Source organism: Anabrus simplex, chromosome 3 (assembly GCF_040414725.1).
Source record: "Anabrus simplex isolate iqAnaSimp1 chromosome 3, ASM4041472v1, whole genome shotgun sequence".
NCBI lineage: Eukaryota > Metazoa > Arthropoda > Insecta > Orthoptera > Tettigoniidae > Anabrus > Anabrus simplex.
In genome coordinates, this window is record NC_090267.1 from 60,146,711 (window position 1) to 60,165,202 (window position 18,492).

The 18,492-nt window shown below is 41.1% G+C and overlaps 1 protein-coding gene across 1 annotated transcript in view; it reads left to right on the plus strand.

The window, feature by feature from the left end:
- The window catches only part of LOC136867002 (organic cation transporter protein), a 383,839-nt gene that overhangs the window by 290,762 nt on the left and 74,585 nt on the right, over positions 1–18,492 (plus strand). Inside the window, exons 3-4 of the mRNA XM_067144099.2 lie at positions 4,813–4,967; positions 15,923–16,091. Coding sequence (XP_067000200.2) covers positions 4,813–4,967; positions 15,923–16,091 — 324 coding nt within the window. The remainder of the gene's footprint in view (positions 1–4,812; positions 4,968–15,922; positions 16,092–18,492) is intronic.

The following is an 18,492-nucleotide window of genomic DNA, read 5'->3' on the forward strand; positions in this document are numbered from 1 at the left end:
TGTGAGCTTGCATCCGGGAGATAGTAGGTTCGAATCCCACTATCGGCAGCCCTGAAGATGGTTTTCCGTGGTTTCCCATTTTCACACCAGGCAAATGCTGGGGCTGTACCTTAATTAAGGCCACGGCCGCTTCCTTCCAACTCCTAGGCCTTTCCTATCCCATCGTCGCCATAAGACCTATCTGTGTCGGTGCGACGTAAAGCCCTTAGCAATAAATGCTCCATATTTTCAGATGGGTCCCCTTATTTTTTAAAACTCAACATAATATACTGAAATGTGTACGTTATTATTGACAACTTAGCAATTCAATACGATAATCAGAAGGTCATGTTTATGGTTTAAAAGCTTGTTTACATTCCACTCAACCGATGCGTCGGCCATGTTAATTTTGTATTAAGGTCTGATACTATTGTAGATGGTCTTGGTACGTTGTCTACGATATACAACATGGCCGGCAGATAAGCAGCTGACGGTAGACGGCAAGCTTATTGTTCAACAATCACTCGCCAGATTCCCATTTAAACTCCCTACTTCCTCAACTTTCAAATGCACACAGCTGGTAGAAATTATTTTCATCTTAAATCACCTCATACCTCACACGATATTTACAAATCTTAATTTATGCACGGCGCTAGACGTTAAGTATCACGAAACTCAATTTACTCCTAATACCAAACCAGGAACCACCAAATATCTTAATATGATCATATTAAGCTATTTGGAACCACTCACTTCCAAGGCTGTGACCAAAAAGCTGCCTGCATTCGCTAATGTAAAGTCCATTCTCAAACGTGAATCACTAGCAAAACTAGGGTTCGCCGCGACGAGATGCGCCGCAAAATGCCGATAACTAATCGCTGCTTTTCTAAATTTTAACATACTCATATTAAACACATAAAGCACTGTTTATATAAATATAATTCCCTCCATCGGTACCCACGGTATAGTCCCAATCTCTAAAGCAACACCGTGCGTGATCAGTGCCTGAATGGGCGACATTTAGGTCTACCATATACCATACTGTACCGTACCTTTGAGCCAGGCTGGTTTTCGGAGAAATACAATTACAATCAAGATCGTACATACTGTATTATAAAATACATCCTAAAACAATCTTAAACCTCTAAAACTATTATAAATATCTGAAACAATTTGGAAACCTTGTGGAGCGCTATGACGCACCGGTATCGGCACCACACTAATTACATGCGGAGAGGTTACTTCTTTCTTTCTTTCTTTCTTTCTTAATTAATTAATTAATTAATTAATTAATTAATGCGTTTACCCTCTAGGGTTGGTTTTTTCTTCGGCCTCAACGAGGGATCACACCTCTACCGCCTCAAGGGGAGTGTCCTGGAGCGTGAGACTTTGGGTCGCGGGATTACAACTGGGCCTCGTCTGCTATCCTGAAGAGAGGCCTTGTGTAGCGATGGAGTCGAAATCTCCTCCCGAGGCTGAGTGGACCCCGTTCGAGTCCTCGTACCACATTTTTAAAACTTCGTGGTGGTGCCGAGAATCAAACCCGGGCCTCAGGAGGTGGTAGATAATCACATTAACCACTACACTACAGAGGCGGAGAGGCGTGGCAAGTGCAGTAAGTGAAACAATAGAAAGAGATTCTTCGAGACCGTCACAATCACTGCAGTTCGGATTAACATGGCAAGAGCGAATTGTTAGCTCACCTACTTTTTAATTAAACCCCCAGAATCGTGAGAGTCAAATGGGAAAGGGATGGTGCAGTTATTTATTTATTTATTTATTTATTTATTTATTTATTTATTTATTTATTTATTTATTTATTTATTTATTCAACCTTTCTATCGCATTTCTTAACATCATGGTATGTGGATGTTGGTGCATTCGTAATTGTTAGGAGTGTTTCCTACAGATAACTGGGTACAGTGACATGTATGTATCCTCTCTAAAAGGAGATCCAGCATAGGAGGAACCTAGAGAAAGTACAGTATATAGCATGAATTATTTTTTTGAAGTGTCGGCAGAGACTTTCACATGTTACAAACATACAAACATTAGGTGAAGCTAGGGTGTCTGGCCCCCTCCTAAAGCTTAACCACATCTAACATCTGTTGTCTATAGATAACAGAGTTGCATTGCACTAATACTCATACTGTCAAATACATAAATGAATGTAAATAGTATACTATATATTAACCAAAATAATTACCAAGTGATATTGTTCACACACACACACATACACACAAAACTTATGCATAATACACAAACTAGGTCTAGGTCTACATATCCAAGGAAAAACACAGGATGCTTCTTTATTCACACGCTCAGTTGTACAATACACACGTCAGTCGGTAGCTTTCAGCAGGTATCCGCAAAATCGATAACTTCAGCGGAGAGTATGTTGATACAGATAATAGTTTGCAATTGGACCGTTCAAACTACTGTACTGCAAGTCATAGTGTAAAATTTTGAATACTTTAGGTACGTGTGCATTTGTATAAGATGATGATGTAACGTTAAAGGTGGTAGTAGGCTCAATCTAGTATTGTAAGTCGTAGTGTTGAGCACTGGAAATACATAAGTTTTATGGGAATTTTTGTATGATGACGCTGGATTTAGAATGTTAAAATAGTAGTATTCCTTGCTGTATATTTGTTGTTGATGTTGTTGGGTAATTATGTTTTAAATTTAGTTTATCACATTATTGTAAGTGATCGTTAGCGCCAGCATATTTCCCAATTCGGTGTGTTGGTTAATCATGATACTTTATTATTAATGTTACTATTATTATTATTATTATTATTATTATTATTATTATTATTATTATTATTATTATTGTTATGGAAAAACGGTGGTTTAATTTATTTCTGAATTTACTAAGTTAAAATATTTTTATTTTTATTTTCTCGTACGTTAGCATAAGTATTATTGGTAATATTTTAAATATAAATTTCATATAAGGGATCATTATCATTATTACTTTTATCTTCGCTTGACATCCAGGATCAGTATATGTATGTATGTATGTATGTTCAGTCCGTCAGCGCTTCTGCTGGTGGATCCTCAACAGCTCTGCCATCAGCTGTCATGGATGGCCTAGGCATCACTGAAGAGGCATACTAGGGAAATGAGGAGTGAGGTAGTTTCCTGTTGCTTTCCGCACCGAGCAAGAGTTGCTATTACATATCAGTCTGCCAAGCCCACTGAAATCCATACATCAACTGACCCTATGAGCAACATTTTCACACCATTCATAGCAGGGACTGGCTGCATAAGGATTGGCATTACTAGCATCGCTCATACCTCAGTCACTTTCATATTGTCAAAGTCAAGTATAAGACAGAGACAGATCTATGAAAGTAACAAAATTACTCTAGCCCATACCAGAAGACATAGTGCACTGTAAACATTAGTCCTGCCAGCAAAGGGATAGAATCAGTATAGTGTAGTTTATTCATTCCATTTTATTGTGTACTTATTTGTTATTATGCATTTAAGCTGCCACTGGTTGTAAGGTGGTGGTGGTGATTATTGTTTTAAGAGGAAGTACAACTAGACAACCATCTTCTATATAACACTAATCACAGAGAAAGAACGGAGATATCCGACACTTAGAAAAATGAAAGTACCGGCGAAAGAAGACATGTGCCATGAAGGCCTCGAGTGCTCTAATACCGTCTGGGTCGGAAAAGAACAAGAGTTGACCAAGGGAGATCGGATAGCTTAGTTGAAAGTGACTAGCCTGGCACAAGTGAGTGGAAGCAATGCCAGGACTCAGCTGAAGGCCCCGTGGTCGCCAACCCACGCTCCATAGCTAGGAGCCCCTGAGGCCCCTTTTAGTCGGCTCTTACGACATTCAGGTGATAGCGTGGGTGTTATTGTACCACCCCCTCTCACAGAGGGAAGACACCGGTTGTACGCCACTTGTAGCAGAAGTAAATATTTGCTTACTTACTAATATGAAATTTAAATTACCGGTACTTTTGTTTCCAACACCTTGAAAGAGCATTCTCAGGAATTATTCTTCCTCTTCGTTGTCGTGAGGGGTTCACTTAGGAACACACGGAATCTACATTTGTTGGTTTTTCCTTTTAGCCCAATATTCCTTCATACGTAGTGAATGGATATGTTTTCGTTGCAGGGACCATACATGTCGGTTAGTCATTCTCCCATCATCCTCAAAACTGCGTGTGAGTGTAATTTTTCCAATTTCATCTCGTCCAGTAGATTTGGTGATCCTAATTCCTTCAGGTCTTTTTCTCTGTGTGTTTTTACCAATTTGATCTAGTGGTTTTAAGCTTTAACAATGGATAAATTCTGTGAATTAGTCTGTTGAGCCCGTTCTTTCTAAGTGCCCGTGAATTGTAATCTTCGCATGTGCTTTAGGTCAGTAATTTTGGAGATTCTTTTATGTATTTCCGCATTTGGTTTTGGAAAATGTCCTCCATCTTTGATAATGGGTCCTAGGATCTTTCTCATTATTTTACGTTCTTTCACTTCTAATTGTCCTTTTAGTGTTTTATGCTGGAGATTGAGAGTTTCTGATGAGTAGAGAGCTTTCGGTTTTATAATTATATTTTAGTATAGTGTCGGATGTTGCATTTCCAGGAGAGCCTCTTTCGTCGTAAGTAATTTTTGTTTAACTGAAATGCTGTCTCCATTTTCTGGAGTCATGATTCAGTACATTTATTATCGTTACAATTTTCATTAATCCCCATAAGTATTTAAATTCTTTCACTTGAGAGGTGTGGTTGGAGCCAATTTGGAATTTGGACGTGGCAGTTTTAATGTCTTATAATTCTCTAAAAATATCATATGTATTTTATTTGTTCACAGAATTGGGCGTAAAACACCTCTAGTGGCATCAGTCGTACTCCAGTTATTCGCGGGTATTGGTGTCGCACTGGTGCCATGGTTCCCTGGCTTTCTGGTACTACGCTTCCTCCTCGCCCTCGCCACGGGAGGTACAATGATCACCAGCTTCGTTATATGTACGTAAAACAAACTACTTTACACTTGTCTTACGTTAGACTTTCAAACCTTAAATGGACTGTCTACAAGTCTTACAGGTTTCATGTTTATAGGAGTGACAAAGATAAATTCCCAGTATCAAGGTAAAATTGGTAATATGACGCATTTTGAGCAAAATTATCGAAAGAGCATTTACACTCTGAAATAACTATAACTTACTTTGCATTTGTGTAGTAACTAAAAATTAAAAAAACAATATCAGAATTTCACTTTTAAGTAATAATATTAATAATAAAAACAATAAAAATAATAATAATCGTATGGCCTCAGCTACCGTTTACAGACATTTCGAGTTGACGCCATCTGGCTGTCTGCTCGTCAATTTCGACGTTCCGTTTTACTCTAGGTCCGCTAGATGGCAGACAGAGTAAACCGGATCTCTCTTGGGCGTCTATGGCTGAGATTTAATTAATTTTGTCGGGTAAATACCAAATGTATCACCAGAGATCTTTTACATGCCGACATCGTTCGGCATGGATTGTCGAATGGACTTTTTTCCGCCCTTCAAAAATCCGACTGCCTCTGCCGGGTTTGAACCCGCTATCTTGGGATCCGGAGGCCGACACTCTACCACGGATCCACAGAGGCAGCTATAAAAACAATAGTAATAATCTTATGGCCTCAGCTACCAAGTAAAATCATTTTAAGTTGACGACATCTGGATTCTTGCTCGTTAATTTCGACGATGTTATTTTACTCTAGGCTTACTGGATTGCGGAGTAAACCGAACCAATTTTGGGCGTCTATAGCCGAGTTTTAATTAATTTTATCGGGTAAACACCAAATGTGTCACCAGATTATTTTGGCATGCCGACACAGTACGACATGGAGTGTCGAATGGACTCTTTTCCGTCATTCAAAATTCCGACTACCTCTGTCGGGTTTTAACACGCTATCTTGGGACCCGAAGCCGTTACTCGTCCACTGATCGACACAGGGAGCTAATTGAAAAAAGACTAATTCACTTAACTGAAATACTTCGATTTAATCCGCAGTATTGCGGGTAATTTCCCAGCATGGTATGACTAATTCTGCAGTAGTTCGTGAATTTATTGCCAATAACACTGCTGATAACACTAATTGAAAGTAGTAATAAATATTGTCGAAGTACCGTACCGAGCTTAAGTAACCCAGTCTTCCAAAACATAGTAAACAGGATAATTACTGAAGTTTCTTGATGCTACTAACAAAGCGATCCACTGCACAATTTACAACCTTTACCTTCAGAGTTCAAGATGTTTACAGAACGTAATAACCCTATCAGAACTTCTCCTCACGCTGGGTTGAAGCCACAGTAAAGTGATATTTTAGCTACTGTGAAATTAACCGTACTACGGATTTAGTCGACCCTCCCGAAAAAATTACAATTACCGTTTATAATTTGTCTCTGTACCAGTTTTCGTTCATTAATTCCCAGTAACCATCTGTGCAGGTCCATGGCTAAGTGGTTAGAGTGCTGGCCTTAGGTCACAGGGGCTGCAGATTCCTTTCCCGGCAGGGTCGGGAAATTTAACCATAATATTGGTTAATTCCACTGGCACGGGGACTGGGTGTATGTGCCATCTAGATCATCATTTCATCCTCATAACGACGCGCAGGTCTCCTACGGGAGTTAAATCAAAAGATCTGCACCAGGCCTCTCCGGAGGCCACACGACATTTCATTTCAGTAGCCATCTGAGATATTTGAACTCTCGATCAATGAATCACTGATCTACATTTAGGACTGTCGCCAAGGTGGCAGACACCCTGTCAAATATTTACCCAGCCTTTTCTTAACTGATTTCAAAAAACTTGGAAATTTATCAACCATTTCTCTGGAAGAAATATTCCATCCCCTGATTACTCTTTCTATAAATGAATAATAATTAATAATAATAATGGCGTATGGCCTCCGGAGAGGCGTCTTTTCTCGTAGACGGCTATGAGGCGACCTGCATGTCTGTGGAGATGAGAGCCCTATCTAGGATAATTTCTAACGCTGAATACGCCCCACATACAACCAGCCCCCGAGCCATTGGAATTAACCAAATGAGGTTAAAATTCCCGGGTCTGCCGGGAATAGAACCCAGGACCCTATGGACCAAAGGCCAGCACGCTATCCATTTAGCCATCGAGCCAGACAATATTTGCGCTAATTTGTACTCTTGAATTCCAAATTTATCTTCATATTATGAACTTTTCTACCCTTAAATGATCCACTCAAACTTATTCCTATACTAATGTAATTCCGGCTCTGGCTCCATGGCTAAATGGTTGTCGTGCTGACCTTTGGTTACATGGGTCCCGGGTTCGATTCTCGGCAGAGTGATTAATTGTAACTATAATTGGTTAATTCAACTGCCATGGAGGCTGGGTGTCGTCTTCAGCATCATTTCATCGTCAACACGATGCTACGGTCGCCAACGGGTGTCAAATCAAACACCTGCATCTGGCGAGCCGAATTTATCCTCGGACACTCCGGCACTAAAAGCCACACGCCATTATATTTGTTTTCTTTCATTCCATACTATTTCTCCACTGATAGCTCGGCATATCGCTTAGTCAAGCAGCTTGTCTCTTTACTCTTGTGAAACATTCGTAACACTAATCTTTTGTCGGAAATCACCCAGAACATATCGTGGCGGGCTGGGTAGCTCAGCCGGCGGAGCGTTGGCTTTCTGAGCTCAAGTTGGCAGGCCCGATCCTGGTCCAGTCCGGTGGTATTTGAGGGTGTTCAAACACGTCAGTCACGTGTCAGTAGATTTAACGGCAAGTTAAAGAAATCGAACGGGACAAAAATTCCAGCACCTCGACGTCTCAGAAATTAGTGGGCCGTAAAACCAATAACATTATTATTAGAACATCGTTCTGCTTTCCTTTGGATCTTCTCCATTTTTCGAATCAAGTATTCCTGTTGCAGGTCCCACACCGGAATCATAGTGTAATTGCGGTCTTAACAAAAACTTGCCCTCCCCTTTACATCCTTACCACTGCTCTAAACCGAGCAATTTGACCATGCGGTTAGGGGCGTGCAGCTGCGAGCTTCCATTCGGGAGATAGTAGGCTCGAACCCCAATATCGGCAGGCCTGAAGATGGTTTTCCGTGGTTTCCGATTTTTACACCACGCCAGTGATTGAAGAATAACACAAGAGGGAGTCATGCTTTATATTACATGCACTAATATCACAAAGCCGGAAGAAAATAAAATACGAAAGCCTGCAATATCGAAAGGTAACCAGCAATAACATTATATTGACCATTGTTTGCTGTGATGTGTTCTATCTCTTCTGCTACCACTCATCTCCGGTAAATGGTATTACTGTTGCGCGGAAAACAGCTGGGGTGTTAGATAACTATGCATAGGCTGTATGATTGCCTGGTCAACGAAGCACACTGCAGAGAGTTAGACATAATTACATCAGCTTATATATTCCATTCAACCTGCTTCTATGAGATAATTTCTCACCAACACAAATGTGTATGGAACAATTAAAATAGTTGAAAAAAGACCCCGCTTACACATCTCCTCCCCTTAATTAAATCCCCTTTTACCCATCTCCCTCATTTTTTCACTTCTCCCCAACCCCGTATAATTTCCTGGCCGGAGAGAGGGCATTGCCCTTTAGGTGGCCCGCCTCACCCCTTCAGGATGGGGAATGAGAGCAAAAAAATATGAGCGAACCCGAGTACTTTCTGTGTGCGCAGAGTTTAATCGAATCTAATGACTGTGCGGGTTACACACTTGGGGCATGAAAACGAAGACAATTGTATTCGTAGTAGTACAGTAATGTATTTTCTACCAGATATCACTTTTTTCCAATGTGTTTTATGTCACACCCGCATAGATAGGTCTTATGGTGACGATGGGATGGGAAGGGGCTAGGAGTGGAAAGGAAGAGGCCGTAGCCTTAATTAAGGTACAGTCCCAGCATTTGCCTGATGTGAAAATGGGAAACCACGGAAAACCATCTTCAGGACTGCCGACAGTGGGGTTCGAACCTACTATCTCTCGAATACTGGATACTGGCCACACTTAAGCGACTGCAGCTATCAAGCTCGGTACCAGAAATCACATACCGGTACTTGTTAAATTAACACTGGCTGGCAGCTGAAGAAAGCGTTGATAAATAAGAAATACCGAGTTATTCTCAAACGTAAACCAAATAATAGTCTCAAACCTGTGTGAAGAATACTAATTATGTAACGCATTACACTAAAGCTAAAGGAAAAAGGCTTAATGATTTTTAAAAATAAACTTAATACTGTAACAGGTCTCTTGCTTAGGTTAGGAACCAATAAAAGAAAAGAAAACACTCGGCCGATCTCGGGGCTATTCGGGACATTTCGTATCTTTACCCTAATGTAGCAAATGACGAGTCGAATACCTCGTCAACTCAAGTAACTCGTATTCGGAAGCTCTGTCAACTCGAGTTCGCGACTGAGAGGGGCTGCAAATGTACATAAACAACTATTATTCTTTTAATTGAAAAAATCCTAGTTGCACTCGACTTCTCTTCCTAGCATTTGTTAAAAATCGATCAGTCAATGAACAGAAAGAACTTGATCTCACTCGAGATGATTCGGGCGAGTTCGTGTCTATGACTCAGGTAACACGGGAGCGCGTCAGCCAGTGAGGTCTTATCACAGTCGGCCATGATTCATCTGGACATCCGTCGATATTTTTACTCGAGTTACAACAGAAAGGCACTCGAGTTGACTCGAATGCATGTTTGACTCGAGTTAAACGAGTTGAAATATTCGACTCGTCACATTACTTGGTGTTACCTTCCAGGTGGCCAGCCTCCTCCTTCAGAAGATGAATGAAAATATGCTTAATAACGAAAATCAAGTACACATAACAAATCTCCCGGCCTGAGAGACGGCGTCACCGTCTACGAGGCCCGCCTTCCCCTTCAGGGGAGGAATGAAAATATTTTAGTAGTAGGCCTACTCATGCACACGAAGGTAGGTCGGCCGTTGCAGAGACGGCTTTGGCTGGTCCGACGGTTCTTCATTCCGACCGACCAACCGAGCAGAGGAGGGGTGGCCGTGGCTCTACGCCTCTGCATTCGGGAGACCGAAAGGGTCGGGTCCCCACCGTCAGCTGTCCTGAGATTGGTTTCCCCTTCTCCTGCATTAAGGCGAATGCCGGGACAGTTCCTAGTATAGTCCACGACCGCCAACCCTCTTGCATTCTCCGTACATCACCTTCACCGTAACAAATATCCTGGCCTGAGAGACGGCGTCACCGTCTACGAGGCCTGCCTTCCCCTTCAGGGGTAGTAGTAGTCAAGCACATAACTTGTTTTCAAATCTCACACCTAGAACCAACAAACTTTACTTCCACCAAGAACTCAATTTACTCCTAATATCAAACTAAGAACCACTCACTTCCACGGCACTTACCAAAATGCTGCCTTCTTACGCTAATGTATAACCCTCAAACCTGAAGCACTAGAAAAATAGGAGGTCACCGAGGCGAGGCACATCGCAAAATGCCGATAGCTAATCGCTGCTTTTCTGAATGTTAACATCCCCATACTCATATTAAATATAATAACCACTGTTATATATCAATATGAGTCGCACCGCTGGCACCTACACTATAGTCCCGTTGCAATCTCTGAAGCAACACCGGGCGTGGTCAGTGCCTGAATGGGTGACCATTTAGGTCTACCACATATCGTACCGTACCGCTGTGGCAGCCTCTGTGGTGTAGTGGTTAGCGTGATTAGCTGCCACCCCCGGAGGCCCGGGTTCGATTCCCGGCTCTGCTACGAAATTTGAAGTGGTATGAGGGCTGGAACGGGGTCCACTCAGCCTCGGGAGGTCAACTGAGTAGAGGTGGGTTCGATTCCCACCTCAGCCATCCTGGAAGTGGTTTTCCGTGGTTTCCCACTTCTCCTCCAGGCGAATGCCGGGATGGTACCTAACATAAGGCCACGGCCGCTTCCTTCCCTCTTCCTTGCCTATCCCTTCCAATCTTCCCATCCCTCCACAAGGCCCCTGTTCAGCATAGCAGGTGAGGCCGCCTGGGCGAGGTACTGGTCATTCTCCCCAGTTGTATCCCTGACCAAGAGTCTGAAGCTCCAGGACACTGCTCTTGAGGTGGTAGAGGTGGGATCCCTCGCTGTGTCCGAGGGAAAAAGCCGACCCTGGAGGGTAAACAGATGATGATGATGATGACCGCTGTGCCAGACTGATTTTCGAGAAATATAATCGATCTCCCAGTCAATTATTCACAAACAAGCTCACGCATATTACAAAATACACCCTAAAACTGTCAACCTCTAAAATGAACCTTATACCTTCAAAATTAATCTTAAACCTTGTGTACGAACACATACATACGCTGAGTGAACAGCGCAACGGCGCACCGGTATCGACACTACACTAACCACGTACTGTACGTTCGACAAGGGAGAGGTTACTTCTAGTTCTTGGCGTGACACCTGCTGGGCTGGTCAACTGCAGTAAGTGAAAGGAAAGAAAGAGATTCTGCGAGACCGATATAACAACTGCAGTTCGGGTTAACATGGCGAAAGCGAATTTTTAGCTCACCTGCTTTTTTAATTAATCCCGCAGAATCATGAGAGGTGAATGGTAAAAGGATGCTACAGTTATTTATTTATTCAACCCTTCTATCTCATTTTTTAACATTATGGTTAGTGGATGTTCGTGTATTCGTAACATTTTTATAACCTCGTTAATGTGAATACCTCAATGAAGATCTTTCTTTACATTGGAATGAAATGGCGTATGGCTTTTAGTGCCGGGAGTGTCCGAAGACAAGTTTCGCTCGCCAAGTGCAGGTCTTTTGATTTGACTCCTGTAGGCGACCTGCGCGTCGTGATGAGTATGAAATTATGACGAAGACGACACAAACACCCAGCCCCGGGGCCAGCGAAATTAACCACCGATGGTTGTAATTTCCGACCCTGGCGGGAATCGAACCCGGGACTCCTGTGATCAAAGGCCAGCACGCTAATCATTTAGCCATGGAGCTGGACTTTCTTTACATTAACACCTGGAGTGATCTCAGTGAGATAACCTTCACCCCATTTACATATTAATTAAACTGAGGCGACTTTTTCTTTTGGGGGAACTTACAACCTGACTTTTCATAACGTTTACCAGCATACCATTGTCTGCTTTCCACCACACCATGTCGTCGAGGTCTTTCTTTATTTATTTACTACAATCGTGTAACATCATCTGCTAAAATGAAAATGAAAATCCACTGCCTGTTTCCAGTCATTCGACCGGATCAGGAATGGAATGAATGAAGCACCATCTAGCGGCGAGGATAGGAATTGTGCCGGCCGCCGAAGCCTGTCGCACTCCTCGGGAGCAATGATTAATAATTGACAGATGAAATGATATTCTGGAGAGTTGCTTGTATAAATTATGACAGGGAAAACCCGAAGACCTGGAGACATCCTGCCCCGCCTCTGCTTTGTCCAGCACAAATATCACACGGAGTGACTGGGATTTGAGCCACGGAACCCAGCCGTCAGAGGCCGGTGCACTGTCACCTGAGCTACGGAGGCTCTCTGATAGAATCCTAATCTTATTCCTATTTACCTTCTGTGTGACTTTGCTGTTTATGTTACATCAGTTACTCTCTATCAATAAACAAAGAGTCAAGCCCTTCATTTGCGTTTCTGTCGCTGATGGAACAATCGAATACAAAATAATCGCTTATTCGATTGTTTCATTTTATTCGAATATTCTATCATTTTTCCATTCGATTATTTTTTCGTTTATTCGATTACTTTTCCATTCGATTATTTTTTCGTGCATTCCACTATTTTTTCCATTCGATTAATTTTCGTTTATTCGATTATTTTTCGTTTATTCGATTATTTTTCCATTCGATTATTTTTTCTTTTATTCGATTATTTTTTCTTTCAATTATGTTTTGTTTATTCGATTATTTTTCGTTCATTCCATTATTTTTACACTCCATTATATTATTATCCGATTATTCATTCGAAACTCCATTCGAATGAATGGGGCAATCGAATAGTGAATGCTTTCGAAATAATCGAATGAAAAGTTATCCTGATGACATCGGCTCATCAATCTCATCACGGGCAAATTAAAACTAGCTATCTTCATTCCTTACAGGAAGTGTGTGGGTGGAAGGATCGGCCTCTGATAAGCCTTCCGAAAATAATAGGAACTCATTCTCCACTAATGTGAATGAACCATGGAAGATATTGCACCATGCGCCCACGCGATTACGCGAAGAGCAATGCTAGTGCTGACTAGTTAGCTCGCTTAATTTATCGTCATAAATTAAAATTCGTCAGTATTTTCTCTATAGAAATTCTGTCTCTAAATGACTTCAAAAAGACTCCAGATTACTAGAGTTAGCAGCTCAATCGATTATTCATCCTACACACTCAAACCGAAAACTTTATTCACGATGTATCCAATTATGCTATGCGATACAACTGAATGGTATTTGAAATTCATTCGAATATTTCATTCGATTATTTATTCGAATATTCAAATAAGTAAATGGAGGCTATTCGAATTAAATGTAATTTATTATTCCATCACTAAGATGAATGAAATTTGAAATTCATTCGATTATTTAAATAGTTATAATTCGATTATCCCATCACTAGTTTCTGTCATGAATGTCTTGATTTTTTAAAATTGGAACAAAATTTTGAAAATCTATTAATAACCATATAAAAATAACTTTTTTCACACAGCACTAAACGCTCAATAATAATGTACATACTGACCATGCATGAAAAAATTCTTTCAGATATTGAATATTTTTATGAAATGTACGTTTGTCAGTGTACAAAGTAATGATTTCCGCTGTGTGTAGAATTTTATGACATAGAGGCATCGTCCGGCTCAGTATAAACGTAACGTTAGAAGCAAGTGAGTTCACTGCGGGGTTTCGGTGACGTGACTTTCACCTTGAATTCGAAATATGGTGGATTTGAAACCCGTTGTTGGCAGCCCTGAAGAGGGCTTTCAGTTATTTCCCATATTCACACCCGGCAGACACTGGTGCTGTAACTCAATTAAGCCCTTGGTCTCTTTCTTCCCAGTTTTAACCCCGTCCTGCGCCATCTGTCTGTGTCAGTGCAACGTAAAACAAATAGCAAAAGAGAAATATAGAATGAAAATTCTGTTTTTAAAGCAGCACATTAAAAAGAGGTCATTATGAATGTATAGAAGATAGAAATATAAAGCTCTGCATCACACAGTAATCTTAATTGTCAAAAGGATCACGAGTGACACAACTGATAACCGTGCTGTTTATATTCTACAGATATAGAGATCGCATGTTATATTAAAGTCCACGAGAGTTGGAGTCTGACGTTTACCGCCACCGGCGAGAAAAAGTTGAATAACGCTGTTCGAAAATGGTTTGTTGCTATGGCAACGATAACAGCGATACCACATTTACTGAAGCTGTCGCCAAGTGGGTTGGCTTGCTTTCAGTAGCTTTTGTGATATTATTGGGAGTGATATTGTGTTACTATCTGCATCTGACGAGAACTTGTGACAGCTTGTACGTGACAGATACTACACTAAGCTAAAAACATTAGTCGTGATAGACAGGAAGAGCTGATGCATGTTCATTATTAAACTGTTCATTATGTACTACCTACAGTAAATGTGTTACTAAAGCGCAGTTGCACTACCAATTTGAAACTTCATAGCAGCACCTTAGTTCGCAAAATCACCGTGGACGGAACAGACGTTTATTATCAGACCTTGAGACTTGAGATTGCCGCATGCGCAATAGCAATGCTTACCCGTCACACCTCTCGCCCCGCATCAATGCGACTTCTTGTGAAATGACCATACAAGTTGTGTTAGTTGTATTTACGTGTTTGTTTTCTGAATGTTATTAATTCATTCATATTCCGAATGATTTTCTCTTTTGAATAAATGCATATTACACCGTAGCTTATTCCTGAATTGTACCGGTACTGTTAACAATCGACGTTAAACAATAACAAAACTATCAATGAGGGTAGTGTTCTATTCTGTACGTAGCATCCGCATTTGTTGAGGTTATTGCCAGAAAATGATGATTTTGTTAGCGATTAAGAAATTTCATATTTATCGGCAATGATTTGTTCTGTTTTAAATGCTGCTTTCGCCGTTCAAATGTCACACTTCAACTCTCGTGGGCCCAAACATAGTTAGAGACTAGTGCTTTTAATATTTCATAAACCACAGGCATTTAATGAATAAATTTTTTTCGATAGGTGTGGCCATCCTAGTTTAAAGAGGGACATGTATTCATTACATTGTACACCCTACCCATGTAAGAATTTGACCTGGTACTGAGATCATTGGTTGAATATTGCGACTAGTACTGTGGTAACGTATGTTCGGTTCACCCGGAAGGACGTGGGTTCGATTCTCTGTCAGGAAGACGAAAAATTTAAGAGTTGCGTTTTACACTTCCGAATGTGGACATGGCACTGAGGCACACTCAGACTACACAAAAAAATGAGCACCAGGTTAAATCCTGTCGGCAATGGCGGCCGGGCGTAGAGCTAACCACTCTACCCAACCAAGTGCCGAGGTTACGGATAATTACTACGTTGGACCCCTCCAAGGGCCTTCATGGCCTGTAAACATCATCATATTATTTATTAGGAAGATTGGAGAAGAAGAAGAAGAGAAAATATACAGGAGGGTCTTAAAATTCTGCTTCCTCCTTGTCTTTTTCTCTTCTTCTTCTTCTTCTTCTTCTTCATCTTATTCTTCGTCTTCTTCTTCTCCTTTTCTTCTCAAGGAAGATTGGACAACAAGACGAGAAAACATGCACGAGGGTCTTACAATCGTCCTACGTCCGGTTCTTCTTCTCTTCCTCTATTTCTTTGTTAATTTCTTTTTTATTCTTCTTCTTAAGGCTTTCTGATGTGTGACTTCTTATCGACAGGTATGGAGATCCTAGGTGGTAGGTGGAGACTGATCGTCTCTACTTTGTACCACATTCCGTTCTCCCTGGGTCACACCACGCTGGCAGGGATAGCGTACTACGCTCGCGACTGGCACAACTTCCAGCTGGCTCTGACTCTTCCTTCCATACTGTTGCTATCGTACTGGTGGTAAGTGGAAATACCTGATATGTCATTTAGGGAAAAGTAAACTTGACACCTGTAGGACGATCAACGGATGGGATTTTATGTAATTCTGTCGGTTAAATACCAAATACAGATGTGCCAACTTTCAAAAGGCAAAAATCAGGAGATTCTTTTTGCGGCATATCCCGAATATTTAACACACGATACTACTCAATTATGTAATTTCTCTTATTTATTAATTCACTTTATAAATACTGAATGTATCTGATCTTTTGAACATATGACTCTTCATTGTAACTGCCTTAGCCCTCTTCATAAATTTCTGAACTAGATTTATGCTCAAAGCACTGGCCTTGTTGAATGGTTTTATCAGAATTCTTTTTCGGGAAGCTTTGATCTGAATTGAGTTTTTATCCTTGTGAATATGCTAAAACATAGTCTCACAGTTGGCATTGCTTGGTGGAAATTATAAAATAAAAAGCATTACGTTAGAGATTCTGGCATATTTAAGAACATCACCAGCTGATTGCATCAGTGTTGCCAGTGCACACTGAGCATGCATTCTCTCCAGATACTTATAAAATGAGGAAAACCTGGTATTTTTCTAAAATACAGTAATACTAAATCTGTTCTTAAAATCGGGAGATAAGTCTCTGCGATCAGGAAGGACCAAAAATTGGGAGTTCCCCGCTTAAATTGTGGGGGTTGGCACGTCTGCAAATGTGTCACCAGAGCTGCCTTACATGCCGGCGTCGTACGACATGGAGTGCAGAATGGCCATTTATGCACCCCCTAAAAAATCTGACCTTACACTTTATAGGGTCGTAATAAATATGCAAACTCCGTTTTAATTCTACGGAAATGGCGATTCAGAACAGGGACTGCTGCGGAAATTATCATTACCAATTTGCTCATTACAGCAAACCACATTATGAACGAACTAACAGAATTGATGGAAAACGTACTGTGTTCCTCCATAAAACGGTAAACCTCAGCCCTACAAGATTATTATAATAAGAAAAATAAAAGCGGAACATAGTAAAAGTGCAACAGTCACAGTGGCGATGGAAACAGTATCTTGAAAAGTGGTAAACTCTTGTCTGAAATCGCACCAGCAAGAGTAAAGTAAGGGATTGCTCTTCACGAAGGAAAATGCGGACAGTTGACAAACCACTATTGCAAAGAATGGTTGCCAAACGAAATTCTCACGTTCCTCAAGAGTTTGTTCGATCAAAAAACAAATATTTAGCTGCGAGATGTTACACTATGTCTCGGGTGTGGGATATTTTAATGAGAACAGTAAAGGAATGCCTATACAGGGTGGTTGGAAAACAACGTGAACCGGGTATATGACTGTTAGAGTGTTGGTCATGTTGGTATGTAATTTGAAAAAAAATAATTTTATATCTCACAACGTTTTCATTTTAATCAGCTACTGAAGTTAGCCAATCAGATCGCTTCACGGGTGGCTTCAAATGGACTTTGCGCGGCACTGATGCTAAATCTGCACCCGACATAAGAGCGGCTTGGGAGCCATGCTCTGAAATCAGCATCAAACACACCGTGAGTTTCAGCAAGTGTCACCGAACTTGTCAGTTCGGAGCTCTGTATTCAAATCCCTCCCCGGGCGAAGTTTTATTCTTCGACTGGCGCTCTCAAGGCGGTCTTAATCCATGTACAGATTTAGCAACACCACCCCAGTTCAATTCGCCCGCGAAGCGATCTGGTTGGCTAAATTCAACAGCTGATAAAAATTACAACGCGGTGGGATATCGCAGTATGTCTGAGTATGGCCAACACTCTAACGCTTACATACACGATTCACATTGTATACGACCATCCTGTAGAACTGTGTAAAGGTAGAGCTTTTATGGGGCGATCACACAATCAAAATCTAGATTTGAAGAATCAATGGAGATTTGTGTCTAAATCTTGGTATTAAATCCACGCACGGCGTTTTAGTAAGTGTAACTACGCTCTCTATAGGTTTTATCGGAATTGATGGCATAAGGGAAAAGGATACGAGAAGCAAAACTAGTGAGACCGCAATCGAACTGTTTGAGAGGTAACGGCTCCGCCTTGCATCCATGGACATGCAGTAATTCGTCCATTTTGAGCACCTCTTTTATTAGATACGAGTGTACAGTAGTGTATTGTCACATGTCCCTCTATAACACACTTGTGTTTAATTACAGCTGTGTTAACGATATATACATACAAGGACGATGGCACCGGCTATACAAACGCGCAAAGCACACGATGTCTCCACGTATACCAGCAATTGACTCATTAGTGAAGCGTCAACATGTATTCGCAATTAATTCGTGAACGTTTCGATTGTGACCCCATGATCACAGAGGAGTTCTTGCATCTCTTATTGTGTACATTCGACCGCTTCGCTTTCTGCATCTCTTCCGATACGACC